Consider the following 27172-nt stretch of genomic DNA (forward strand, 5'->3'; position numbering starts at 1 on the left):
GCGTCACAGGATCCAATGTACTACAGGGAGAGAGGAGGCTAGGTCCATACACCCGTTCCAGTCTTCCGCGGGGTTACTTCTGGGCCCCACGGCATACTCCCATCACCAGCTGCTGCAAAGCCGCTCCCGAGGGTACCCCCTCCGAGCCATTGTACCTCCGGACGCTGTATTTCAGATCCTGCGCCCCAGCGTTGGTAGAAATGTCTTGTGAGCGTGTGTCCCCCTAGCACCAGGAGAGAATTGTTCCAGGAGTCCAGAACACCGCACCCAGCCCGGTTTCCACTAGCCCCGCCTCCGGGCAATCGGGCCCAGTCCCCCCTCAGCGTAGTGTCCACCTATTCTGTAGGCCTATAGGGGATGGGGTGGGGGGGGGGGGGGGGGGTATGATACTCCCTTTGGCAAATGTCTGAGGGATCCCACCTGCTGCAGGCGCAATGGGCCGGTCCAATCTCCGGACCCCACACCCACGCGGCCCCGTCCCGATGTGGACAGGTCTTCTTCTTACCCCCAGGCCAGTGCCCAATGCGGATCTACTGGTCTGGTCTCAATGAGGCGCTGGCAGCATGCAGTGAGACCCTCCAGTTGCTGCCGAGGACTCCAGCAGCAAGCACCACGACAAGGCTCAGGCTGCCACTGCCATCAGCACCAGCAGGCCTGGACTCCGCCTCCCGATCTGGTCCGTGCAGTACTTTTGGCCCCCGATGTCACCTCCGCCGGGCCCCCCGGATGGCAATGGGGGCTCTCCGGTCAGTCCGGTGCTCTGGCGCTTCTAGGCCCGATCCCCGGCCTGGATTAGTAGCCCTCCACACAAGGCGCCCCGAACAGACGCAGGCCGCCACAACCACCAGCACCAGCGGGTCGTTTCTCCACCTCTCGAGCCGGCCGGTGTGGCAATCTAGGGCCCCGCTCTCACCTCCGCCAGGCCCCCCGGATGTCAGTGGGGGTCTTCCGGCGAGTCCGCTGCTCCGCCTCGGTCAGGCCCGATCCCCGGCCTTGATTCTCGGCGGCCGCCGTTATCACCACAGCCGGCTTTTAAGGCCGGTCCACCTAGGCGCCCCGTGTCTCCAGTGTCCCAACGCCGCACCAGCGCTTACATAACTGCGGGGGGGGCCCCGATGGCAGTGGGTCCCCCCGTGTCTGGAATCTCCAGACGTCAGGTCAGGCCACGATCCCCGTCCTCAATTTCAAAGCCGGCGGCGGCAGATCAGCAGGGCCGAACTCGGCAGCGATCCGGACACCCACAGCTCCCAAAGCGGGACCGGAGGAGCACAGGACAGTCCGGGTCCACGGCAGCTCCGTTGAAATGTCTGGAGGTGGGCTGACAGGATCTATAAACCAGGATTTTAGCGGCTGCCGGCAGGGAGCTGAAGGAGCTCACGTCCTGTCAGCCATGCTGCTTGGCCACGCCCCTCCGTCTATTACAGTCTTTGGAGCGGATTTGGTTTCAGTTCCGAAGACTTGTGGTCAGAATCCTTTTTGGTGTTGTGTCTTGTTTGGATCAAACGTTTTCGGATCCGGAATTTTTGGTTCCGAAGCACGTTTCGGGTCGACAACTTTAGGTGCCGAAGTGGACTTTAGGTCGACTTTTTTGGGTAACTGAGTTGGCTTCGGTTCGATATTTTTTGGTGCTGAGCTCGTTTTCGGCTCGACTGGTTTTGGTACTGAGGGTTGCTTTGGTGCTGGAGTTAGTTTCGGTTTAAGGACTTTTTGTTTGTTGGAACCGATCGTCTGACTCACGCTCGAGTAGCCTAGAGGCTTCTTGGTATTTATTCTTCGTTGCCGGAAGGCGGGGCGTCGGAGTTTTTAGGTCGGTGTGCACCCGGACCCGAAGGTGGAGGTGGAACCGAAGCCTGTCCCGGTATAGGGGTGTGAACAGGGTCAACACTTGTAATCACGACCTGTTGACCAGCTGGTAGAAGATAGTCATCGTCTGATTGTCCTTCGGCTCCGGAAGATGAATCCTCTGCTTCAGAAACTATGTCATCCTGCTGCTGTTCTTCGGACTCTATTGGAACTTCGTCTATGATGAGATCTAGTGAGGATGAAGAGGACTGAGCCATGACTCTTCGAACAAGTCGGTCTCTGATAGTTTTCTTGGACCGGAACGAAGCGCAGGCCTGGCAATCTTGGCTCTAGTGCTCTGGGGAAAAGCACAGATTGCACATCTCATGTAAATCAGTGTGGGGAAATCTGTGTCCACACTGAGGGCACTCCTTGAAGGGGGTTCTTTCCATGAGCCAAAGACCCAATGGTGCAGTTGGGCCCAACAGCCCCGGCGAGCGCTGGAATCGAGCAGCGCAACGTTTTTCGATGCGAGGAACAGGGAAATTACGATCGAACAAGATACCAACGGTACGATGGAGGAATGGAAGTCGAAAAGAAATTGTTAATGGACTGTTGTAATCCTCTGTGGATTGGAGTATGCCTTCCTACAGCATTTAGTATCAACTCTAATGGTTGCACATTCTGAGATTGGGATAGAAATGTTGGGCATTTACTGTGAAACTAGGCTCTGGAGCAGGTGTAGAGCTGTCTGGATGAATGCTTGACATTCTTATCTCCAGCTGCTCTTGACCAACCAGCTTTAGAGATATGGGGGAATATTTGAATGCCCACTCTGTGTAAGTAAGCAGCAATCACTGCCAAACACTTTGTGAAGACCCTTAGAGCAGTTGTGATCGAGGGTTGTACTGTGAATTGATAATGCAGTCCACTTACCACAAACTGTAGGTACTGGTGATGGGCAGGGTGGATAGGAACATAGAAATGTGTCTTTGAGATCTAATGCGGTCATGAATGAGAAAGTATAGTGAATAGACACCCTCACCCTTATGGTGCAGAAACAATGACTCAACCTTTTCTTGTAAGAGAATATGGTGGTCTTGACTGAAGGTGTGACACTGCAGTGGTATATTGGGTTGGGTTGTACAGAGTTCTAATCAGCAGCCCTGATGAAGAACTGTTAACACCTACTAATGTGAAGAGGGGGGGAGGGGGCGATGAGTCAGTGCTCCGGAGCCAGGGCCGAGCGATCCCTTCCCCTTCCCCTCACCTTACTGTTGTTCCCTCCATGGCCTCTCTGAGTAACCATTGTTTATGTAGTACTCATGAAAGGCCTGCTGATGGAGTTGGTAGGACTTAACTTGACCTGGGCAGGTTACTTAATTTCCACCTCTTGCCTGGATCATTCGAAACAACCATCCTTGATGTAGACTGTAATGCACCCATGTACTTAGCAACCTCAGTATTGTTTGTGACAAAAGAGGTTTCTTAATCGAACCAGATGTTAGGAAGTTTGTGTTGCATCTCTGGTTTGAAACCTGAGGCAGGAAGCCCTGCAAGCCGCTGGAGCAGGATGCTGGTGCTTACACTGTGGGGAACAGTATCTGCAGCATCTAGGCTGCACCTAATATTTCGTTAGTAATAGTTTTTCCCTCCACAGCCATTTCCTCAACCCTCTTTTTATAAGACTCAGGAAGGGACAGTACAACAGCCTCCATTTCCTCCCAACTGTACCCATCGTATCTGGAAAGCAAACCTATCAAGTCGGTAATCAACGCCTGGGCAATTGGCCCACAATGAGACCCTTTTGCCAGCAGCGTTGATACGCTTACTCTACTTATCTGAATGGTGGGGCGAATCCTGTTGCTTGAGCATCAAATTTTACTCTACATTCTGGTTTTTATTTTAAAAGGTTTCTTCAAAAAGGTAATCATCATCTTGAATGATGCACATCTAAGCATTATGATAGAGAGCCATTCGCCGAGTATCTGTGTGATACTTAGGCATTATCCAACCAAGACATCCCTCAACAATACTGCTGAGGCCTGGCAAACCGTGTGGGTCAACCCTATTGGCAAACCGTGTGGGTCAACCCTATAGTTGTCCTACATGTTGGTCACAAGTGTCTCCCTCCCGTCAAGGACTCGCTCTGTTGGAGAAAGAGCGGACTGTTCCATCTGAAGACTCTGGTGGAGGTGGTCGGGGGAAATATGTGCGTGGTAGAGGTGAGTGCCTAAGATGCCAATAGGATGAAAGCCAACTGTGTCACGCTCAGCCCCGACAGAACAGAAGAGGTGATCTTGGGCAAGAGAACAAGAGCAACCCACCATGCGCCTCCAACTGGTAGCCAACTGAACTAGGACCACACACCCAGAGCATCAGAATAATAATTGAAAGCAAACAGGACATACCCGCACTTTACAAGTCGATGCTGTCACTACATCCTGCTTCCAAACATTGAAGATGCGGAGGAAAATCTTCAAATGGTTCCCAAGCAATATTAGAAAAACTGTTCTAGTCACCAGCAAGTTGGACAATAGGAACACCCTCTAAGCCGGGGTCACCAAACAACTTGTTAGAAGACTACAAACTATCCAAAACTCAGCAGCCAGACTCCCCATCAACCTCTCACATCACACTACAACTCTGAGCTACACTGGCTCCAGAAACACAAACACACTCATTTCAAACTCCTTACTCACAAATTCAAGGTGCAAGACAACTTAGGCCTGCCTACCTGAACAGTCCAATCTCCTTTAAACCACCTAGATACATCGTCTCCTCAGGACTCCTACTCGCACACATACACAGAACCAGATCAGGACAGGTGTTCCCTTACTTTACTCCAAAAGGGTGGAACGACCTCCCACTCCACATCAGAGCCTCCTACTCTGTTCCTCAAATCTGAAAGAAGCTAAAGACCCAGCTTTAACCAACCTACCATAGACAGGGTTAGACGCGCGCACACACCTGCTCAGCACCAGCATACGGTCGCAGGCGACCGAGCGCTTTACAAATACACAGAACATAACAGAATGCAGGGTGCATTTTCCACATCAAAAGAATCTTTTCTGTAAAACCATGATGTAGAATGTGTCGGTTTTAAAATGGGGAAGCTTTGTAGATGGCTTTTGTGTTCAAACAGTCCCTGCCACATGCTCAAAACAATGCACCTCATGCATTGCAATGAAAAGGTTTCCCACGAAGCAGAATGATACACCAAACAGCTAACAGCATGAGGTGAGAGAAAATTACTCTTCTGAATCCCGCAGCCTGTGTATTTTTAGGAAGCGAGGAAAAGGTTCTTACAAACTGTTGGGCTGTCAAACCAAATATAGAAAGTAAGACTGCATACTATCTCCCCTCACCTGAAGAACCTTCACTGGTTGCCAATATCCTTACATATCCAGTTTAAAGCCCTGGTACTGATCTTCAGGGCTCTGAACGGGAGGGGTCCTGGATATCTTAGACGAAGGTTGAAGCTAGTCCATTCATCACGTGCTCTTAGATCTAATCACCTTCGTCTCCTGCTCCCCCCCCCCCGATTCCATCGAGCTAGAAAAGGTGGCAGAGCTTTCGCGGTGGTTGCATCCAGATTCTGGAATGCCCTGTCGGTATATCTTCGCCTCACTGATTCTGAATCGCTGTTCAGAAGTAAATTGAAGACATTCCTATTCTCCAGCTGTTAACCTTAGGTTCCTCTCCGTCGCTGTCCTCAGTGCCGGGATACCCCGTTGGGGGTAGCCGCGCGCTTAATCCATTTCATAATAATAATACTAGTGAAAAGGCGGAGTAGAAGTTACAGCAAGCCAAAGTCTGTTTTGTGTTTACTTCATTAAGCATGATGTTTACTACCAAAGATATTTCTTAACTCTGACAGAGAAGGAAATTCAACAGGAAGAGTGAAAAAAGGGTACAGGTAGAAAATGCCTATCCCACACAGATGCCTAATAAAAATAAATAGAGTTAGGTCGTAAATTAGTGATCATTTATTCAGACGTTAGTAGACTTTTTTTGTGTGGTTTTTTTTTTTGTTTGTTTTTGTTCTGTCCAGACCATTTAATCTGAACCACGAAGTCGGAGAAGCATAAACCATAAACATTTCTGCATTTTTTTACAGCAAAAATACTACATAGGCATTCATTTTTTGTAGCTCAGAGTTTGATTACCTTGGCTAGAGTTCCTTCAACACAGTACCCAGCTATGATGACACCATTCCTCTTGTCAGTGCACCAGCTTTCAAATAGTTCTCTGGACAGCCCACTCTGCATCATACCCGGAGAGGCCATAACAACACTAGGGCCAATGTCGTCAAAATGATCCATGCTCTGAAAAGAAACCAAAAACAGGCATCAGATGGAATGAAAAGTTTCCTGTTGAGAGAAGAACCTAGGTTTAGAGGAGTAAATATACAAATGATCCTAAATTAAAATAGGGTTTTCACATTAATTGGAAAAAAATACTGACACACTTAATTAGTTGCCTGCTAATATCATCTCTCCGTTCACAAGTTTAAAATGTCAAAGAACAAGTTTACAGGTGCCGCACTGGTGACAATGACCATAAGAAAATAAGTCAAATCACTATTTTGTACACAAACATACAACAAAAACACAGGAAAACGACTTCCATTATAATAGCCAGGAATCAATTATTAAAAGAGATAGACAATCATAGGACAATAAAACGTGTTGCCTACACCACTTTTCAGGCTACAGATAATTCAGTTTCTCATTTGCTATGTACCCAATTAACATGGGGGCACAACAAGTTGATTAATCGTATTTGCCCTATGATGAAAGTCTATGCAGGGAACCTTAACTGTTCAGGTTACTTCATTGTAAATAAAAATATATAAATAAAGGTTTCAATTGCACAATTAAGCAATGTTTGTGTGCCTGCTTATAACCATGGCTAAATAAGAAATAAAACTCAGCATGATTTTGAGGGTTACACTACATAAACGGCAACTTGCTAAAGACAGATTTACACTTGCCTTGGATTATGTCCTAGCTGCAAATGGGAAGACTATCCAATCTGAAGTGAAGATATAGACTTCTCACTGTGGTAGAAGCCAGCCTATACAAACTTGTTTAAATATACTTCAGGCGTTTTCCAGTCAGAAACGTCAAAGAAACAGTGAATCTTGGTGAAAAATGCCTTCAACATTTTTTTTAGCCTTTAGGTAATCCTCAAAGCAGGCGTTAGCCAATTTTGGCTTTGTAAACGTAATTAAATGTAGGAGGCTTTTTAAAAAAAAAAAATGAATGCTTTGCAACAGCCCTCACAGCTGGATGAAGCTTGATGGCAATGCAGCTCATACTACAAAATGTAATCTGTTCAGTGTAGGGAAATGGCAGAATCCATACAACCAGGCAAGTGTGATTCTACATTGAAATATCCCCACCTCAAGCAATAGGTGCCTCCTCCAGGTCTTATGCCTGTAATGGAAAATGTTGCTTAATAGCCGTAAAAGAGAATCCATGATAATCCAACTCACTCGCCATGCTGAAATCTAGAACACTACCCCAGCTTGGTAAATCAATTGGGACATGATGAATGTTTTTCCATTCAACTTAAACATGTAGATTAAAAAAAAAAAACTGGGAATGTCCAAGACACTGCCCTGCATACCACAGTATCCACACTTTCCAGTGATCTATCCACCTATTTGGGCATTGGTTCTCCTTTAATAAATCAGGCGAGTGCTGTTGCTCCTTGCTTGGTCTTGATGTTCATGGACCCGATAGATATATTTTTGCGATCCACTACCTCTTAGCAGGTCCTGATCATCCCATATCCCGAAGACAATGGTCTTAGACAAAAAGTTAAGGGAAATCCCAGAATTGAACTTAGTAGGTGGAACATTTCCACCCTTCATTTCTATGTTTTGGTGAATTGTCAGAGTTTGTGGTAAAAGATTCCCTTATGTATGGAGTCTGAGGCAAGCTGCTGTGGGGTAGTTTCCAAATGCTTATGGCCAAAATATGGTGTAATATATTAAATGCAAGTCCTTTGGTTGGATCAGTGTAAATTCACCAGGTATGACTACTTCATTTTGTTGAATTTGTGTTTGCATCCATTTCATGTCATGAAGCCCTTCATTTCTGTTCCACTTCGACGTTAACATGTTCAGACTTTCGGGGGTGATGTGTTGGTGTTATATATATGTTATTCAAACTGCCTTTGTCATCTTCAGCTCACTCAAACATTTGGTCCTCTAGTGGCAGGTGTGAGAGGTAAGGTACAGGCACACACAAAAAAAAAAAAAAAAAAAAAAAAAAGAAGAAGATGGCGACGGAGTAGGACGTGATTCTAGTCCCCTCCGGCGCCGGGCCCTACAAGCTTTGTTTAGCATCGGCCCCGGGTGTCCCCTTGGGCTTCTGGTCGCTCTGGAGCCCTTGTAGAGAGGTAGCCAGCAGTGGTGCGGTCCCCGACGGTGCCGGAGCCCGTCTTCGCGGAACCGGAGCCGGTGGCGGTGCCCGAGGCCGGAGCGGCGCTGCGAGCTGGGACGCAAGGCGGCAATTCAGGAGGCCCTAGTGGAGTACGGCGAACTGAGGCTGGCGAGAGCGCCCGGGCACCGTTGTAGGGTGCTGCGGGGACCTAGCGGCAGCGAGGAAGTGCCTGACCCCCCCCCCCCTCTAGCGTGGGAGATGAGACCCTGCTAGAACACGGGAGCAAGCGGGTCCGGTCTATAGAGTGGAACTGAGTGGACGTCTGTGGAGTGAGGCCTGGCTGGTCGAGGTGCCCGCTTGCGTTGTGGGCCACAGGGGAAGGTTAGTTCCCTAGACTTGACTTTCTCGCAGCATTGCGACTGGGGATACAACAACGCCCTTGGTATTGGTGTGGGGGCTGGAGCTGCAGAGGCTGCCTCCACTGGACCTGGTCTGCCTAACCCACTGAGACGAACAGGGACTGCTCCTGGCGATCTGGGTACACGCCGAGGGTGCGCGGCAGGGGCATTGATGGGATTCAGTCCTGTGGCGGGGGGACACCGTCCGTGGTGTCTCCCAGGAAGTCTTCCGTTTTGCGCAAGGGGAAGAACGGTAAGGACGGCCAGCTGAAGAACACCCAGCAACCGGCTTCCCCTGGCCCGAGCTCATCTCCTAAGAGATCAGACGATGAGGCTTCGGTCACCAAAGCCTTCATGACTGACCTCTTTAAGTCCATCAAAGAAGACATCTCGGACCTCCGAGCGCAACTGACGTCTGATCTTCGGGAGGTGCGGAGAGACGTGGACGGCATTGGGGAGAGAGTGGCCACGCTGGAGGATCACGATCTCAGCATGGCGAACGACGTCCATCAGTTGCAGCAGGACGTGCTGAGGCTCCCTGAACAGAACTTAGACTTGCAATCCCATGCGGAAGATTTAGAGAACCGCTCTCGAAGAAATAACATCCGCATACGAGCGTTGCCATGGGATGGCGAAGCGGGTGATCTGCATGGCTACGTGCAAGACCTCTTCCTTCAAATCCTGGGCGAGGAGGATGTGCATGAAATTCGGATGGATATAGTCCACAGAGTTGGTCTACCGCGGAGGGGCGGAGGGCCGCCCCCTGATATCCTCGTTTGTGTCCATGATTTTCAGCTAAAGGAGAGGATCCTCAGAAAAGCACGAGACGCTCCAACTTTGCAGTTCCGTGAACACCGCCCGCAGCTCTATCAGGACCTGGCGGCAACGACTCTTCAGAAACGGCGGGAGTGACGGCGTTTCTGCGGAACCACAACATTCCTTACTCATGGGGTCATCCATTCCGCATAGTTTTCCGATGGCAGAATAAACTAGCACAGATCCGCTCCCTACAGGTGGCAAAGGAGCTACTGGGCATCGAGGATGAGTCCCCAGCCTCAAGGGCGGACAGCCCTTTGCCGAGAAGGCGGCATCGATCCTCATCTTGGCACAGAGTGGAGTCGGCATCGGATCGCGGGCGGCCTGATCGAGCAACCAGGTTACAGGAGAGGGGAGATGCGGTGGCCTCCGTTGCTTCAGCGCCGCTGACTACTTCACAGCAGAGCTCCAGAGCGGCCTGAATTGTGGGCTGCTGGCCTGAGGGCGCCGGAGGGGCTCGTGTACTCAGGTTCCGTGGGTATGAAGGTACCTTGTGAGAAGACACCCCGGACCGAGGCCTTGGGAGTCCCACATGGGGTCTCCCGTCCCCCTCCCAGTGACTACTCTGTGCGCTGCACTGATCTGGGACTCTTCGTTGGGACTGCTAAGTATATCTGTTTGTTTTTGAGTTGGGGTTTGGTTTGGGGGGGGGGGCACAGGGGGTGTTGTGGGGGCCTTGGCGGGAAGGGGTTGGGGGGGGGGGGGGGGGGGGGTCGGCGCCTGGTATGAATGTATGGTATGCTTTTCTCTCACAGCGTCTAGATTCTTGGGGCCCTTAGTTGTCGGACCTCTGGGTGGGACTGTTGACTGGATGGATGCTGTTACTGATCTTGAGTTATCGGACACTGAAAGGGGTACAGGGTTCTGTGTAGACCTGGTGGAGAGGGGGGTGTCGGGCCAGGCGGGTCTGTTTCCTAGGGACTGGTGGAGTGGGAAGGCACTCGCATTGAATAGACAGGGGTGGATTTTGAAATTCCCTTATGCCACTTAGTATTGGGACATGGAACGTCAAGGGTCTTAACTCCCCTCAGAAGCGCCAAAAAGTATGGAAATATCTTACTGATCATCACCTGGATATTGTGGGACTCCAGGAGACCCACCTGGCGCGTAAAGATGAACTTCGGCTGCGCCATAGACACTTCCGACTAATCTATAGATCCTCTGCATCCACTAAACAGAGGGGTAGCGCTTCTCTTTCGAGCGTCTCTACATTTCCAACCTTTGGGGATTAGCTGTGACAAGGAAGGAAGGTGGCTTATGGTCAAGGGAGTGCTCGGTGGAGTGACATGTACGTTTGTGGTGGTGTATGTCCCCAACTCGGGGCAGAATGCTTTTCTCCGGGACCTGCTGGACAGGGCGGGGGACTTTGTTGACGGCCTCATGGTGCTAATGGGAGATTTTAATATGGTTTGGGACAGAGATCTGGACAGCTCTCAGGCGCAGAGGGCGGGGGCAGGAGTATTTTCCACTGAGAATCAGGGAATGATTGGTGAAGTTGGCTTGGTTGATTGCTGGAGATTCCTACACCCCCAATCTCGCGACTACACGTTCTTCTCCCATGTCCATCACTCCTACTCCAGGCTTGACCATATTTTTGTGAGCCAGGCCCTTCGAGGGGATATCCGAGATTCTAGCGTTTTCCCTCGGTCTGTATCGGATCACAGCTTGCTGGTACTAGGGCTGCGCTGGCCGTCCGGGGGGGGGGGGGGGATGGAGTGAAGAAATGGTATTTTCCACCGGCGCTTGTCAGGGATGACATCTCCTGCAGGGAACTACGCAAGGCAATAGGGGAGTTTCGGACTCTCAATCCGGCATCAGACACCTCCCTCTTTAATACCTGGGATGCGTGTAAGGCCTCCATAAGGGGCACGTGCCTTCACCTTAACGCCAACCTCAATCGGTTGAGACGGAAGGAGCGGGAGGAACTGGAGGCGGAACTGGCTGCCTTAGAGCAGGCCCACAAAACTAACCCGTCTAGGCTCACTCTGAGACCACTGCCTGCAGTGCGGGGTAAGTGTAAGGCCCAATATACCAACCGTGCGGAGTTTACCAGGCTTCGGGGCATCTCCTTCTCTCAGGGAAATAAAATAGGTAGACATCTGGCTCGCCAACTGCGAGATAAACGGGAAAGGGAGTATATAGGTGGCATCTTGGACTCTTCGGGAACGCTTCACCACAGTGATGCAAATAAGGCACACCTCTTTGGCCGGTTTTATGAGGCACTTTATAAGGGTGACTCCCTGGACCAAGCTGCTCAGGATCGCTTTCTGGCAGACCTCCCCATTCCACAGGTATCGAAAGAGTGGAACGAACTGCTGGCGGCCCCTAATTCTAGGGAGGAGGTGTTGGAAGCTATCGGGGACCTTAAGCTCCACAAAACTCCCGGTCCGGATGGCTACACGGCGTTCTACAAATCCTTTGCTACGGAGCTCTGCGAATTTTTGGTACCCCTCTTCAACGAAATGGCAGTCACGGGTCGCACCACGGGCTCCATGGCCGAGGCGATGATTTCAGTGATTCCTAAACCGGGGAAGGACCCGTCCCACTGCTCGTCCTACCGCCCGATAGCTCTACTCAACATAGATGCTAAGCTAAACTCCACTATTTTTGCGCGTAGACTTCGGGACCTGATGCCGGCCATCATTCACCCAGATCAATCAGGGTTTATTAAGGGGCGTCAAACGCACGATAACCTGAGGAGGGTGATTAACCTCATTGAGAAGGCCACAAGGTTTCGTCTCCCGGCGGTGCTGGTGGGGTTGGATGCGGAAAAGGCCTTTGATCGGGTGGACTGGAACTTCATGTTTCGCACCTTGGAGGCCTTTGGATTCTCGCACCAATTCATTACCATGATTCGCGCGAACTATAGCACCCCTTGCTCCAGGGTGATGGTTAATGGCCACCGCTCCGCCGGCTTCGCTCACACCAGAGGTAGGAGACAGGGCTGTCCTCTTTCACCTCTGCTCTTTGCCTTAAGCATCGAGCCTCTGGCCATCGCGCTGCGTGAGCAGAAGCTGATAAAGGGACTTCCCTTTTCGGAGGAGCAGCATAAGATCTCCCTTTTTGCGGACGATGTGCTCCTCTCAGTGGGGGACCCGGCGCAATCTCTGCCGCACATTCAAACTCTGCTTTCCAACTTTGAAGAAGTAGCCGGATTCAAAGTTAATTTTGATAAATCTTATATCTTGAACTTGACACTCCCGCCGGCCGAGTTAGAGCGATTGCGACCGCTTACGCCGTTGTCATGGGCGCCGGCCTCCATGCTTTATTTGGGGGTCCGACTGACACCTTCTGTTGGCTCCATGTTCGCAGCGAACTTTCCGCCTATGTTATCGGCTGTAAGGGGGGGAACTGGATAGGTGGAAGCCGAAATACATTACTTGGCTGGGCAGGATCCATGCCATCAAAATGGTCCTCCTCCCTAAATTTCTGTACCTTTTCCAAGCCCTCCCCATACCGATGGAGATGGATTTCTTCCGACGGCTGAAGACCCTCTTACTGAAGTTCATCTGGCAGGGTGGACAGGCACGCCTCTCCTATGCGACTCTGAGGCGCCCGAGGGAGGAGGGAGGAGTGGGCCTCTCGGACATGCACCTGTACTATAAGGCCGCGCAACTGCAGGTCTTTGTGGAGTGGTCGCAGCAAGAATCTGAAAAACACTGGCTGCACATGGATAGGAGTGTGGCTGGGAGGTCGATCTGGGACCTGGCTTGGAAACCCAAGCCAGACAGGCCTAGGAATGCTTACGTCAGCACTCCCACAGGAACTGTCCTAAAGGTGTGGGACACGGTATCGGGAGACGCACGCTGGACATCGTTCCCCTCCCCCTTCACTCCTTTGCACTTCAATCCGGCTTTCCCGTCGGCGCTACAGGAGGGACCATTTCGACCTTGGAGGGAGGGCGGCTGAAGGGCCCTTACACATCTATTCCATGGCATGGAGCCCCTCACATTCTCTAATTGCATGCGGGACTACGGCCTGCCCCCCACGGAACAATTCCGGTATGCCCAGCTGATCCACTGGGCAACCTCGCCCGGTCTGAGAGAGGCGGCTACGAGACCGCCCTCACCTTTCGAAGCCTTTCTTTTGCGGACTGCCACAATGAAGGGAACGGTCTCCTTTTTATATAAGCTCTTGCTTGGCACAGTGGTCTCCCCTCGTCCCCGCTATATGGACCACTGGGAAGGTCAGCTGAGTAGGGACATAGCGGAAGGTGAATGGAAAGGTCTCTGGCGGGACATTAAGACCCACAATCACTCAGCAGATCTAAGAGATGCCCATTACAAAACTATGTTTGATTGGTATCTCTACCCCTCAAAACTTCATCGCATATTCCCGGCAACTTCGGATCGCTGCTGGAGGGGCTGTGGCTTACTGGGCGACTTTCGCCACATCTGGTGGGACTGTCCAGTCATTCGACCTTTTTGGACCGAAATTTTATCTCATATCAAAGACATGTTGGGGTATCCGATTCCGGACTCCCTGTCCTTTGTTATCTTGGGTCTCCGAGATCCGTTACTGGAACATCAGACGAAAGCAGACAAACAAATGATGTGGCTGTGTTTGGGGGCGGCTAAGCCAACACTGGCTGCGGCCTGGAAAAAACCGACGGCCCCGGCTATGTCACTATGGCACGCAAAGTTATGGAGATTGAGGAGCATGGAGAGAATGGCGGACATCTTCTTGGGCAACTTTAAGAACTTTATGTTCCGGTGGGGGACTTTAGTCAAGTTTTTGTCGAATGGTTTGCCATCTGCTGTCTGTCCATCGGCCTGCGAGTACTTCACCTTTTCCAAGTCTAATTGCCCGAATGATGTGAGTGTGTAGTGAAGACAGAGAATGTGAGCTGGCGCCACCACCGGGGGGGAGGGGGGAGAGATGCGGAGGGGTGGAGGGGAGCATAGTTGGGGGGGGGTTTCTGTACTTGTTGCGGCACTGCATGACTGAGGAAGGAACTTGCCTGCCCCGGGAATTTCCCGTGACATTTCGTGTAACTGGATTTCCCTTCCTTATGGCAGACTCAGCAGAGACATTGAGTAACGTCTGGCGGTTGGAACCCTTGGCCGTCGCTATCCTCCCGGACTCCGCTTAGTGCGGTTAGCTGGGGCTCGAGGCTTCTAATGGATATTTCGGAAATTCCTGCAAGGCTCATGTTTGTACTACTGCAATATTGCCGCTTATTCTCGTTTCTGTCTTTTTCCTAACTCTGTTTCTTCTTTCAAATACAATAAAACCAACTTTAAAAAAAATAAAAAATAAAAAAAATAACTTGCACTATTTATTTTGTACCCCTCTTTATATTCAAATATTTTCAGAGACATTGGTTCCTACAAACCACCAAATTAAAATCCCAATTGAATCCTAATGTCTACATGTCTAAATACTCCAAATTCAGTGCCTTTCATTGACTTGCCTACCCACAGAAAGGGATTCTCACTAGCAACCTTGCCGGTGTGTGCAAAGGCAGAGGCACATACCACACTTTCATCCCAGCCTCAGTGCAGCCTAGGAGTTTGGTTGGAGTTCTCCCACCACATAGTATACAAGTAGCCCTGGTTATTCACAGTATCCTCAATCTAGGCTCAGTGAACATAGTCGTTGAGGAGCAAAGGTTGTCATTCAGTATTTCTGGGGTAGGGAGAGCAACCACCTGCCACCGTTTACGCCCCTACATATTTCAGGATATGAGGGAAGGGTCACTATTCTACAGGAAATAATGCTCTAAGCCTCTTCTCCCAGTACTGAAAAAGAATACTGTTGATACTTTTACAGAGTCAGGCTGCTGGATATAATCTATTTGATTGCATTATTAAAGTAATAAGAGTGTATAACTTTGATGTTTGAACTATGAAATATGTTCTGGCTGCTGGCTATTGAGAATAATTATAAGAAAAAAAAATTGTAATTAATTTTTGGGAGAATTGTGGGCACTAATAAGATGGAAAACCACAGTTCTAAAGCCTTTCAAAACAGTTTTGTAAGCTTCCTAGAAATTTCAGTGTGCTTATGTTACCTTAAAGTATTTCTCATTAACCTCGGGCAAGATCCCGCTGCTCTCATGAGTCCAACTAAATTAGAAAAGCCACACCAAGTAATACGGTTTGATATGTTCATGTAAACACCTCAACACAAACATCAGTAATACAGGCAACAAAGCTCCAGAGTCTCCTGTAATGTACTGGCATTGAGACCTGATCTATTGCAATTGTTGATTGTGTTGAACCTAAATGTTAATAAAAAGATATCTAAAAAAGAAACAAAAGAAAAAACAGAAAAGCTCCAGAGTCTCAATTGGATTGCTGTCTACCCTATTTTTTGGAACGCCCATCTTTAGGGTCCAAGACATGGTCAAAGTCAACACCAATACAACAGCTGTCTTAGGCATCGCTACAGTCTTGACTCTAGGTGGAACATGCATCAAGCTATTTATCCGTCGCAAATGGGCCAATTTAAAGAATCGGCCCCTTTGAGATCGGTATTTAGCCTTTTGGGATACATCAAGCCGAAAGTAATTCGACATCTAGGTAATCACAAAATTTGCAATTACCTATTTTGCGAATGCAGTTAGGGAATCGCAATTTGCCATTCCCTAAATGCAATGCAAGAAGCATTCTCAGAATGCGACTTTGCATTAATGAATCGCAAATTACCATCAACTTCAAGTTTATTTGTTTATTTATTTATTGGGCTTATTGAGCGCGACAGCTACCCAAAAAGGCCTTCCTGGTGCTATAACAGATACTGAACCAGAGAGAGGAAGTTGATGGTAATTTGCAATTCCTTATAAAAATGCACAAATTTGCATTTTTATAAGTGCCATGTGGCGCACACATGCCAATTTTGGGGGTGCATCAGGGGGGCCTTTTTGGCCCCCTTGCACTCTTGAAATTGCATTTACAATTTGTGATCACCTATCTGGTAATCACAAATTGCAAATGATTTCCCATTCATTCCTATGGGTCTCTAGGCCCATAGGAATAAATGGAAAGGGATTTCCCATTAACAAATTGCAAATACGAAATTTGTATGAATCGCAATTTAGAGATTCCTACATGCAAAAGGAATTGCGATTCCTAAATAGAGATTCCTTAAAAATAGCTATTAAGGAATCGCAATTCCTTATGTTTATGCATGTGCCCCTATATTGCTTAATACCCCTTCTTGAAATCTTTATGGAACGGGGAGGGGTGTGGAGAAAGATTAGAGCAAGGGGGGATACACACACACAACCAGATATTGCCCCTGGATTTCCTCAGTAATATCAATATACCCTAGGAGCATGACGTATATCCCACATGAGCCAGTAAATACTTCCTGCCGTCAATAAAGCCACCATCATTGCCCTAATAAGAGATTCTTGTAGGAGGAAGCAGCCTTTTGTACCTTAAGTCTAAGGAGCATCCAAAGAACTCCATTCTTAACTTTATTTCACAGCAATTCACATTCCAATTGAGAACATCAATTTACCAGAACAAAGGTCATAAGGTCAGACAGCACATATATTGCAAGATACTTGCATCCTCATTAAATCAATTTGAATGGATCTTTAGCTGTATGCAGCCATTGAAGCTACAACAACGCCCAGTAACCACCCCCACTGTTGTAATATGGGTCTAACACTACCCCCCACTCCAGAGTACGGAGTACTTGTCTCCCAAACATAACTAAAAAAAGATTAACTGACTGTGTTTAGGGGAAGACCCATCTCAACTACAGATGGGACAAACAATTCAAGCAAAAACAGTCAGTGAGGTATTAAACCCCCTTTCAGAGAAAACAATCCAAAGTTCTCCGTAGAGTCTTTAGTCATTCAAATTACAGTATCCCATGAAACAGATTAAAGGATTCCACTACACTTGCAAAGCAGCCTCTTCGTTTCCAACCAGAGAATGAAATTCTATTGTGGTATTGGCATTCAGTACATTTTAGTTCCCTCCCCTATCTGACTACCAACAATTACGCTTAACCCCTTCGATGCTCATGACGAGCTCAGCTCGTCATGAGGTACACCTCTCGTACACTCATGACGAGCTGAGCTCGTCATGACCAATGGGAATTAATCATTGTCAGCGCACAGGGTAAATCTGCACCGCACCGATGGTGATAAGGAAAATGCTACTTACCAGTATGCATCTGTTCTTGGCATGTAGAGCTGCAGAGTTGCACACTGTGCATAGATCGCCACCTAGTGTTAGGCCCGGATGTTTGCAGTTTGTTGTTGTCCTGAAAAGTTCTTTGGAAGTCACGAGGTGGGTGACTCCTCCTTTGGACCACATTGCGCATGGGCATCGGCTCCATCCCCAGATTGTTTTTCGCCATTAGGGAAATGATGGAGCTTTGCAAGAAAAAGGAAGGATGTCCATGTAATTTGTATCTAATAAAGATAATACTGGAACAGACAAGGGTAGCTGGGGAGGCGGGTGGGCGTGCAACTCTGCAGCTCTACATGCCAAAAACAGATGCATACTGGTAAGTAGCATTTTCTGTTCAAGGCATAGGAGCTGCAGATTGCAGACTGTGCATAGATTGTATAGCAGTACCCATTCTTAGCGGCGACCACCCCTATCTGTTGCAGTAGTTTGGAACAATGCTTTGAGAAAAGCCTGGCCCACATTAGCTTGTTGTTTTGTTTGCACATCTACACAATAGTGTTTTGTGAATGTGTGCAGTGTAGACTATGTAGCTGCTCTGCAGATGTCATCTAGGAGAATGTTCCCTAAACATGCCATTGAAGCCCCATCTTTCTTGTAGAGTGGGCTTTAGGAGGAACACATAGCGTACGCTTAGCTTTGAGGTAACAAATCTGTATGCATTTGGCAATCCATCTAGCTATCCCAGATTTTTAAATGTGATTACCCTTGTGTGGCGGTGAGAAAGACACAAACGTTTTTCGGTTTTACGAAAGGGTTGTGTCCTTTCTATGTAGTATAGCAAAGCTCTTTTGACATCTAATGTGTGAAGAGCTCTTTCTACTACTGACTGTGGCTGCAAGAAGAAAACGGGCAGTTCCACAGATTGATTGAGATGGAATGGAGAAAGGACTTGGGCAGGAATTTCAGATTAGTACACAGAACTAAATTATTTTGATGCATTTGCAAGAAGGGTTCTTGAATGGTTAGTGCTTGTAGTTCACTAACGCTCCGCAGAGAAGTAATAGTTACTAGGAACGCAACTTTCCATGTTAAAAATTGTAATTCACATCTGTGTAAGGGTTCGAGGGAGGTCCCATTAACCGTGTGAGAACAAAGTTTAAATTCCACACAGGTGAAGGTGATATTCTGGGAGGAATTATTCTTTTAAGGCCTTCCATAAAGGCATTAATGGCAGGCACTCTGAACAGAGATAGATGGTGTCTGTTTTTCATCTATGCTGCTATTGCAGCAAGATGTAGTCTAATAGACGTATAGACTAAGTTACATCTTTGGAGATGCAGTAAGTATTCTATGATGTGTTGAATTACACATCCAGGGGATTAATATCGTTGTTGTGACAATAGATTACAAATAGTTTCCACTTGGCTGCATAACATGCCCTAGTGGTAGGACGTCTATCTTCTTTAATGACATTCATGCAGTCTGGAGGAAGGTTTAGATATCCAAATTCTAGTATTTCAGGAGCCAGAACGCAAGGTTGAGCTGAGCTGGGACCGGGTGTCTGATCTCTCCACGGTTCTGTGTTAAGAGGTGTGCAATTTTTGGTGTGGTACTACAGACAGTTGTAGCAGTGTGGTGTACCACAGTTGTCTGGCCCACGTTGGAGCAACTAGGATGAGGGTCAGAGAATGCTGAAGAACTTGCATATGAAGTTCCCACTCGTGGGTCTGTTGTGTTTGACTTCTTAACAGATCCGCTATAGTATTTTGTACTCCCGGAACATGTTGGGCTAGAAGGAATATGTTTTGAGGTATAGCCCACCTCCATATGTCCTGTGCTAGTTGAGAGAGTTGCAGGGAGTGTGTGCTTCCCTGCTTCTGTATGCAATACATTGCTGTCATGTTGACTGTGCGGACTAACACAGCTTTGATTGATACTTGCTTCTAGAAAGCTTTTAGTGCTAGGAATATTGGTAGTAACACCAGATGATTGATGTGGAGTAATTTTTGTTGCGGTGTCGGGGTACCCAGGAGTGGACGCCTCACAGGGAAAGCTAGGATGGGTTCCACAGCGGTATTCGTACAAGCGCCTTGAGACCCTTGCAGGTGAGTAGTGCGCTATACAAGTATCAATTTACATTTACATTTACACCTGCCTTGCATTGTGTTTTGCAGTAGGTGGGCTCCCCAGCCGGAGAGCAATGCGTCCGCAGTCAAGATTATCTGAGGAACTGGCTCTAGGAACGGTCGTCCCTTGGAAAGTTTTTGGTGTTACACCACTGCAGAGAGCGATGAGTACGACCGTCTACCAACACTAGATCTGTTAAGTGACCTTGAGCCTGGTTCCATTGACGTGATAAGCACTCTTGTACCGGTCGCATTTGAAGTCTTGCATGGGGTACTATGAAGATGCAAGAGGCCATCATCCCTATGAGTTGCATGAACACTCGTGCTGGGAGGGAGTGTTGCAGCTGAAACTTTGTTAGGAGAGTTTGCATGCTGGCTATCCTTGCTAGAGTGGGATAAGTTAGCGCTGTGGAGGTGTTTATTGTGGCACAAAGGTACTGTTGTACTTTGGATGGCTGTAGAGAAGACTTGGTGTGGTTTATTGTGAACCCCAAGTTGTGGAGCAGTTGGATGATGGCATGAGTGTGTTTTACGCATTGATTGTGTTCGCTGGCTTTTATGAGCCAGTCGTCGAGGTACGGGAAGACATGGATGTGCTGTCTTCGTAGATGCGCTGCCACTACTGCTAAGCACTTGGTGAATACTGTTGGTGCTGTTGTGACTTCTAATGGGAGTACTTTGAATTGGTAGTGCTGCCCGTCTATTACAAATCTGAGATACTGCCTGTGAGCTTTGTGAATAGGAATGTGGAATTATGCGTTCTTGAGATCTAGAGTAGCAACGAAGTCATTTTGTAGCAGGAGCGGAAGGACTTGTTGGAGTGTGACCATGTGAAAATGGTCTGATTGTATGTATATGTTTAGCGGTCTGAGGTCTAAAATAGGCCTTCGAGAGCCGTCCTTCTTTGGAATCAGAAAATAGAGAGAGTAAACCCCCTTGTTTTGTTGATGCAGAGGAACTGGTTCGATTGCACTTTTTTCTAGCAGAGATACTACTTCTTGCTTTAACAGTGGTAGATGTTCTTGTGACATTGGACGCTGTTTGGGTGGCATGTTTGGGGGGGTAGATATTAGTTCTAGACAGTAACCTGACTGAAAAATTTGTCGCACCCACCTGTCTGATGTGATGTTGATCCAGGCAGGCAGGAATCGTTGAAGTCTTCCCCCCACAGGAGTGGGGTGTTGGGGGGGCGGGGGGGGGGGGGGGGGGGTGGGGGGAGGAAAATCATTGGGTAGGGGGTCGAGCCAGAGCGGGAGGTGTTGTTTTTGCCTCGGTCTTTGTTGTTACCCCTGTAACCTCCTCTCTGGTAGCCCTTAGTGAATGTGGATTGGCCAGGGGTTTTGTAGGAAGTGGAGGGACTTTGAGGAGTGGCCTTTTGTGTTGCCCCTGTATGATGAGCGACAAAAAGAAGGTCTGGGAGCTTGCTGCTGCAAGGCTCCCATAGATTGCTGTATCAGTGTCTTTTTTTCATTTTTTTAAAGACACGTCAACATTTGGGCCAAATAAATGTGTCATCAAATGGATGATTAAGGATGGAGTTTTGTACCTCAGGTTTAAAACCTGAAAAGCGTACCAAGGCATGTCTACATAGTAAGGTGCTGGTATAGATTGCCCTTGAGGCAGTATCTGCGCAGTCTAGGGCACAACTAATGGAAGTATTAGTAATATTTTTACCTTCCTGCATAAGTTCATTAGCCCTGTTTTGGTATTTGTCTGGTAGGTGCATTATGGACTCTAGTTCATCGTAATGTGCCCTGGCATTCCTTGCCAGCAACGCTTGGGTGTTGGCAATGCGCCAGATGTTAGCTGCTTGTGTCACTGTTCGCTTGCCAGAGGCGTCAAGGAGCTTACATTCTTTGTCTGGTGGTTAGGCCTCACCTGATGTCTGGGAATTCGCACGTTTACGTCCATTAGAGACTACTAAAGAATCTAATTGTGTTGGACCTTTAATATAAACTTGATCTGCTGGGGCAGCTTTATCTTTTTTCTCAATGCGAGGATTGAGGACCCTAGCCCTGACAGGATCCTTAAAAACCTCTGTTGCGTGCTTGATGACTCCCTTAAGCATTGGCAAAATGGCAGTAAACCTTTGTGTGTTGTCAAAAGTGTCTAATAGGAAGTCTTTCTCCACTGCATCGGTGTGTAAGTCCACACCGTGATATTGTGCAGCCCTTTGGACTAGTAGGTTAAAACCTATAGTGTCCTCTGGTGGGGAAGGTCTGGAAGGGTATACATCATCTTGTGGGACATAAGGCACATCAGGGGTGTTGTAATCATCCCATGGGTTAGGTAACTGAGTGGAACTATTGGTCGGTGCTGGGTCATATGCACCCCCACCTCTGTCATCAGAATCGGTGTCTACATCATCGTCTGGATTAGTAGATGGTGTAGGTGAATGATGTGGTGGAGGAGGTGTAGGAGGAGGAACAGTATGGGGAGGTGGTGGAGAAGGGACCCTTAATGGAGAGGTTGCAATGTCTCTTCTTTGGAGAGGGAGGAGGTGCTGATGCCTCAAGTAGTCTCTTTGAGCTGAGAGTCAATTGTCCAGTTTTAGGATCCTTTACAAGAGTTTTTTGATGTGGATCCGATGTAAAAAGTTCCTCTGAATAGGGCAGATCCTTCGGCGTCGAAGTATTCGGCTCCGTAGGTTTTTTCGGCACCGAGTCGGTAGCTGGCTTAGAAGTGTGCCCTTTTGTAATGTCTTTTACCGGAACCAGTTTTTTCGGTTCCGGGTGTTTTTTCGGCTACGATGCGTGTGAATCTGGAGCTTTGGGTGGTTTTTTACTCTGCTCAGAGTGTGGTTTCGGCATCAATGAGCCGCTGCCAGTCTTCGGCGCCGTGTGCTTTGGTGTTGGAGTAACCGTCGGCGTGGTAGAGGAAGATGGCTTCTTTTTCGGTTTCGGTATAGGATTGGCACCGGGAATAGGCTGGCTCGAGCCAGAGCCGCCTGAAGGCTTAGTGGGCTTCTTTGCTGGTCCCGAAGGCGGGGCATGGGAAGCAGTGTCTCGGTGTGCACCTGGGCCCGAAGGGGAGGGTGTGACTGAAGCCTTTTTTGTGGGTGTCGAGGAAGGGTTGGGGTCGACGGTCTTGCTTACGACCCGTTGAGCTGGAGTGATGTCTTTGACGGAGTCTTCGGCATCTGAGGATCCAATACTCTCCTCAGCGTGCTGGTGTTCTGGCACATCGACGCCCTCTTCGCAGATGTCGTCTGGGATCGAAGCTGACGAGTGAGCCATAGTTCTTCGAGCTCGTCGATCCCGAATAGTCTTCTTGGAGCGGAATGAGGCAAACGGCGAACAGTCTTTGGCCTAGCGCTCCGGTGAAAGGTAAAGGTTGCACACCTCATGTAGGTCGGTGTGGGGAAACTTCGACCCACATTGAGGACACTTCTTGAATGGTGTCCTTTCCATGATCTAGACAGAAAGGCCTAGGTAGGCCCGAAGGCCTTTGTCGACGACCGGAATCGAAGACTTTGAAGTGGTAGAGAATTGCGTCGATGTGGAGTGCGATCAAAACAATACTGTCGAACTGGGTGAGGATTGCGCGCCGAAGGAAATTGGGTTCCAAACCGGAGTGCAGGAAACACATCCGAGCCCGGTGGCGGCAGTGGGTTGGGGAGGGGTTGGCGGGCAGAACATGTTAGACAATTCAGAGATCATTTTCTTGTCACCAGCCACTTTAAGTATTTTGTCAATGTCCTGCTCACTTTTGGCCATACCTTCGCTGGAGGAGCCAGTGACTGATTTGGAAGTACTGGAACCGTTCCGATTCCGGAATGGCATAAACTTGCTGTACGTCCGGAAATGGAAGGATCCCCTCCAGGTCAAATATGTGCCCTGCCGCCTTGCAGTCCTTCTCACGGCATGTCACAATTGCCCTTTCGTCCGTCCCTGAAGTGAACTCTCGATTATCAAATAAGGGAGTCATGGGTGAGGGGAAGGATGTCAAGCCTCGTCTGGTGGCCACCCCATCCCAAACTCGCAGCAAGGTGTTAGTTATGGGCGACCCACGTAGATGCGATGGTCTATCTGTCCTCTTCAAGAAGGGGACTTTCCATAGAGAGAGTTTCACCAGCGCCCTATCCTGAAACAGCCACCTCTTCAGATTCCGGTCGACTCCACTAAGTATCTTAGTTGCGCCGCTCTAAAATATTCCAGCATATTCAGAATCCCCAGTCCTCCCTCCTCTGGTTGCCTATAACTGAGGTCCCTTTGGAGGCAAGGGCATACCCCAGCCCATACAAACTGCTGTATCGCCTACTGTAGGTTCTGGATAGTACCCGATGGGGGCCAAACCGGTAGCGCCTGGAATAAGTACAGTGCTTTGGGGAGGATGTACATCTTGATTGCTACGACCTGTCCCAGCAGCAACAGCTGGCGAGGTTTCCAGTGCAGGAGACCCCTCGTGGCCTGACCGAGTAGTTTGGAGTAGTTCAGCGTGACTGTCCCTCACTTGCTCCAACCACAAGGTGGCCGCCGCGTCTCGTGGTTGATCTAGCAACTCTTGTACTAGGCGCCAGGAAACCCTTTTGGGTATCTGCGCTAATAATAATTATTATTATTTTATATTACTAATTATTATTAAATAATAATAATAATAATAATAATAATAATAATAATAATAATAATAATAATAATAATAATAATAATAATTATGATGGACGGAGCCAGTTCCAACCCCAGGTATGGGAACAAATCCTTAGCCTGCATCCCTACATAGGGTTCCCTTCCTACACCGGACATCTCCCCTCGCTGGCCCAGTTGGAGAATCATGGACTTCCCTACATTTACCCTAAAACCAGGGACCTGACCAAAGGACTTCAATTCCTGTAAAAATGCTGGAACCGATTGTTCAGGCTTCTCCAGGGTCGCAATGATATCTGCATAGAGGTTCATGAAATGTCTTTCCCCGCCAGAGGGGATGCCCAGGATATAGGAGTTATACCGTATCTTCTGTGTCAGTGGTTCAATATAAAGTGCAAAGAGAAGGGGCGATAGCGGGCACCCTTGCCTCGTGCCCTGCTGAATCTCAAGAGGACTAGACGCTATCCCGTTGACCCCAATTGTTGCTTTGGGTGCACTGCAACAACTCCCCACCCAGGCACTGTACCGGTCTCCGAGGCCGAAATGAGCTAAAGTCTTATTCAGAAAATCCCAGTCCACCCTGTCAAATGCCTTTTCGGCATCAGACAGCAAAAGGGCATCCATATTCGTGCGGTGGTCTTTGTAGACAAGAGGAAGAATGCGTTTGGTGTTCTCACTACTCTGCCGGTTGTGAATGAACCCGGACTGATCCAGTTCGATGATGCCCGGCATCAGTGGACCCAGGCTGGACGCCAAAACCCCATTTAACAGTTTCAGGGCAATATTGAGGAGGAACACCGGGCGATAGGAGCCGCAAAGGGTTTTATCTTTCACAGGCTTGGGAAGCACCACGATAGAGGCCGCCAGCATAATAGGGGGGCTGGGGGAGGGGGGAGAGAAGAGGGAAGAACGGATTGTCCCAGGTCCATTGAAGGACTGAAAAAGCTGCGTCGGTACCGGGGCTAAAAGCTGGCAAAAGGATTTATAAACAGCTGAAAAACCATCCGGCCCCGGCGATTTCAAGAGCTTGAAGCGGGAAATCGCCCTTATCACTTCCTCTATCCGAATCTGTGTCTCATGCTTCCACCCCTTCCTTAGTTAGTGGTGTCGTGTTTGCTCCTTGCAGGTATGAGTCTATATTGGGGCTGAGTGCTTATCCCTCTGGTAGAGGGCAGAGTAGAATTCCTGCAAGGCTCCCACAATCTCTGCGTCCCCTTCGAGCACCTCCCCTGTAGCATTCTGGAGAGACTGTAACTTCGTCTGCTGGGTGCGGGCCCTGTTTACTCGCCAACATAGGCCCAGTCTGGTCACCCCCAGGATAATAGGAGTGCTTGAGTCGGAGGGTCGTGTATTCGCCCTATCCAAATCAAGCCCTGCCAGTTGGGCCCTTGCCACTTTCAATTGGCACCAGATCCTAGGTGAGCCTGTGCTGCCATGCACCCTTTCCAGCTCCAGCACTTGTTCCCCAGGCACCACCGCTTTGAGGGCCCCTGATAAGGTGGGTAGGGAAGTGTCGGGGGGAGTCGTTAGTGCTAAGTAGTCTAATATATTTATGAATCTGTTTGGTCACTCCCTCTCTGTGCAAAATGCTTTTACGAAGTCGCCAACCTCCTTTCTGATTATGTATAGGGGGTACCCTAATGGTAACTGTCACTGTATCGTGATTGGAGAGTGCTGCCGGGATGATTTCTACCTCGTCCATTAAGTCATGCAGTTTGATCGTGCCTAGCAGGTAGTCCCGTCGAGCAGAAGTGCAGTGTGCATGTGAATAGAAAGAAAATTGAGAAGAGTGTGGGTGAGCTACCCGCCAGATGTCCAGCCATTTCTTGCCTACATTGGACAATGCGCTTGTTTGGGTATATTGGTGACTGGATCTATCTAATGTGGTGTCCATGACTAAGTTTAGATCCCCACCTACCAATAACCGCCACTCTTGCGAGCTCAGGACCTCGGAGAGAGTCGCTGTCAGGAATTTCTCCTGTCCCTACTTGGGCGCATAACTAGAAACCACCACGAGCTAAGAGGCGGCCTTTAACTTCCGGCACTTTATCCCCTACTTTTCCCGCAAATCGCTTGGCGACTAGTATGGCCACCCCTGCTTTTTTGTCCGCCGTGGAATAAAAGAATTGTTGGGGAAAAGCCATGGCATTCAGCCAATGCCAATATTTGGGGAGGAGATGGGTCTCCTGAATGAGACACATCTGCCCCCAGGTTCTCCAGATAGGACAACATGGATTTCCATTTAATAGGATTGTTAAGCCCCTTCACACTGAGAGTGACTACTTGAAGTGTGGAGTGTGGCATGAGACTGTAGTGTTACCTATCTGCTTCGTCCTTGTGACCCTGATATCACCACGTGCGTGTGTGTCCTCTGCTGCTCTAAGTGACCCTGCCTCTAACCCCTTCCGCCGCACCCATTTCTGTAGCACACCAGTTCACCCCCTCCCCCACCCCAACCTAGCCCCCCCCAACCCCCAAAAAGTGTGCAATGCTCGCTAACCCAAGTCGCGGGCACATGGAAAAAGAAGAAATAGGGAGCATGTTGTGGTCCAACGTTCTCTGGCCCCCTGCCCCAAGCAGCCCCATGGCCATTCATAACTACAATGCATATGATAACCCCTTCTTAAATCACGAAGAGTCTTGGGATGCCGCGTCCTTGAGGGCCGTTTCCAAACCCGCCTGCTGCTTCTGCGCTATGATGTTGGGATCCGGCCCCAGCCCGTGAGTAGGCGGACGTCTCTGCTCCACCCTCCGCCACCGCTCCCCAGATGGCCGCTATTCCCGTCTGGCTGTTCCTTGCGGGCCGTGGTACCCTAGTCCTAGGATCTTGCAAGCCTCTTGTAGAGATCTGATCTGATAAAGCTTACTGTTCCATTTGAAAATCAAGCAAAAAGGATGGCCCAAAGAGTAAGCTACCCCTTGTTCCTTTAGGTGTGCAGTCACCCCTTTATACTCTCTCCTCTTCTGCAAAGTAATGGA

At 48.9% G+C, this 27172-nt stretch overlaps 1 protein-coding gene across 1 annotated transcript in view; it reads right to left on the reverse strand.

The window, feature by feature from the left end:
* CPSF3 (cleavage and polyadenylation specific factor 3) overlaps positions 1-27172 on the reverse strand; it is a 258178-nt gene that overhangs the window by 139924 nt on the left and 91082 nt on the right. The window contains exon 9 of the mRNA XM_086926362.1: positions 5952-6110. Within this exon, the coding sequence (XP_086782488.1) occupies positions 5952-6110 (159 nt within the window). The remainder of the gene's footprint in view (positions 1-5951; positions 6111-27172) is intronic.

Source organism: Lissotriton vulgaris, chromosome 6, assembly GCF_964263255.1.
Source record: "Lissotriton vulgaris chromosome 6, aLisVul1.2, whole genome shotgun sequence".
In the NCBI taxonomy this organism is placed as follows: domain Eukaryota; kingdom Metazoa; phylum Chordata; class Amphibia; order Caudata; family Salamandridae; genus Lissotriton; species Lissotriton vulgaris.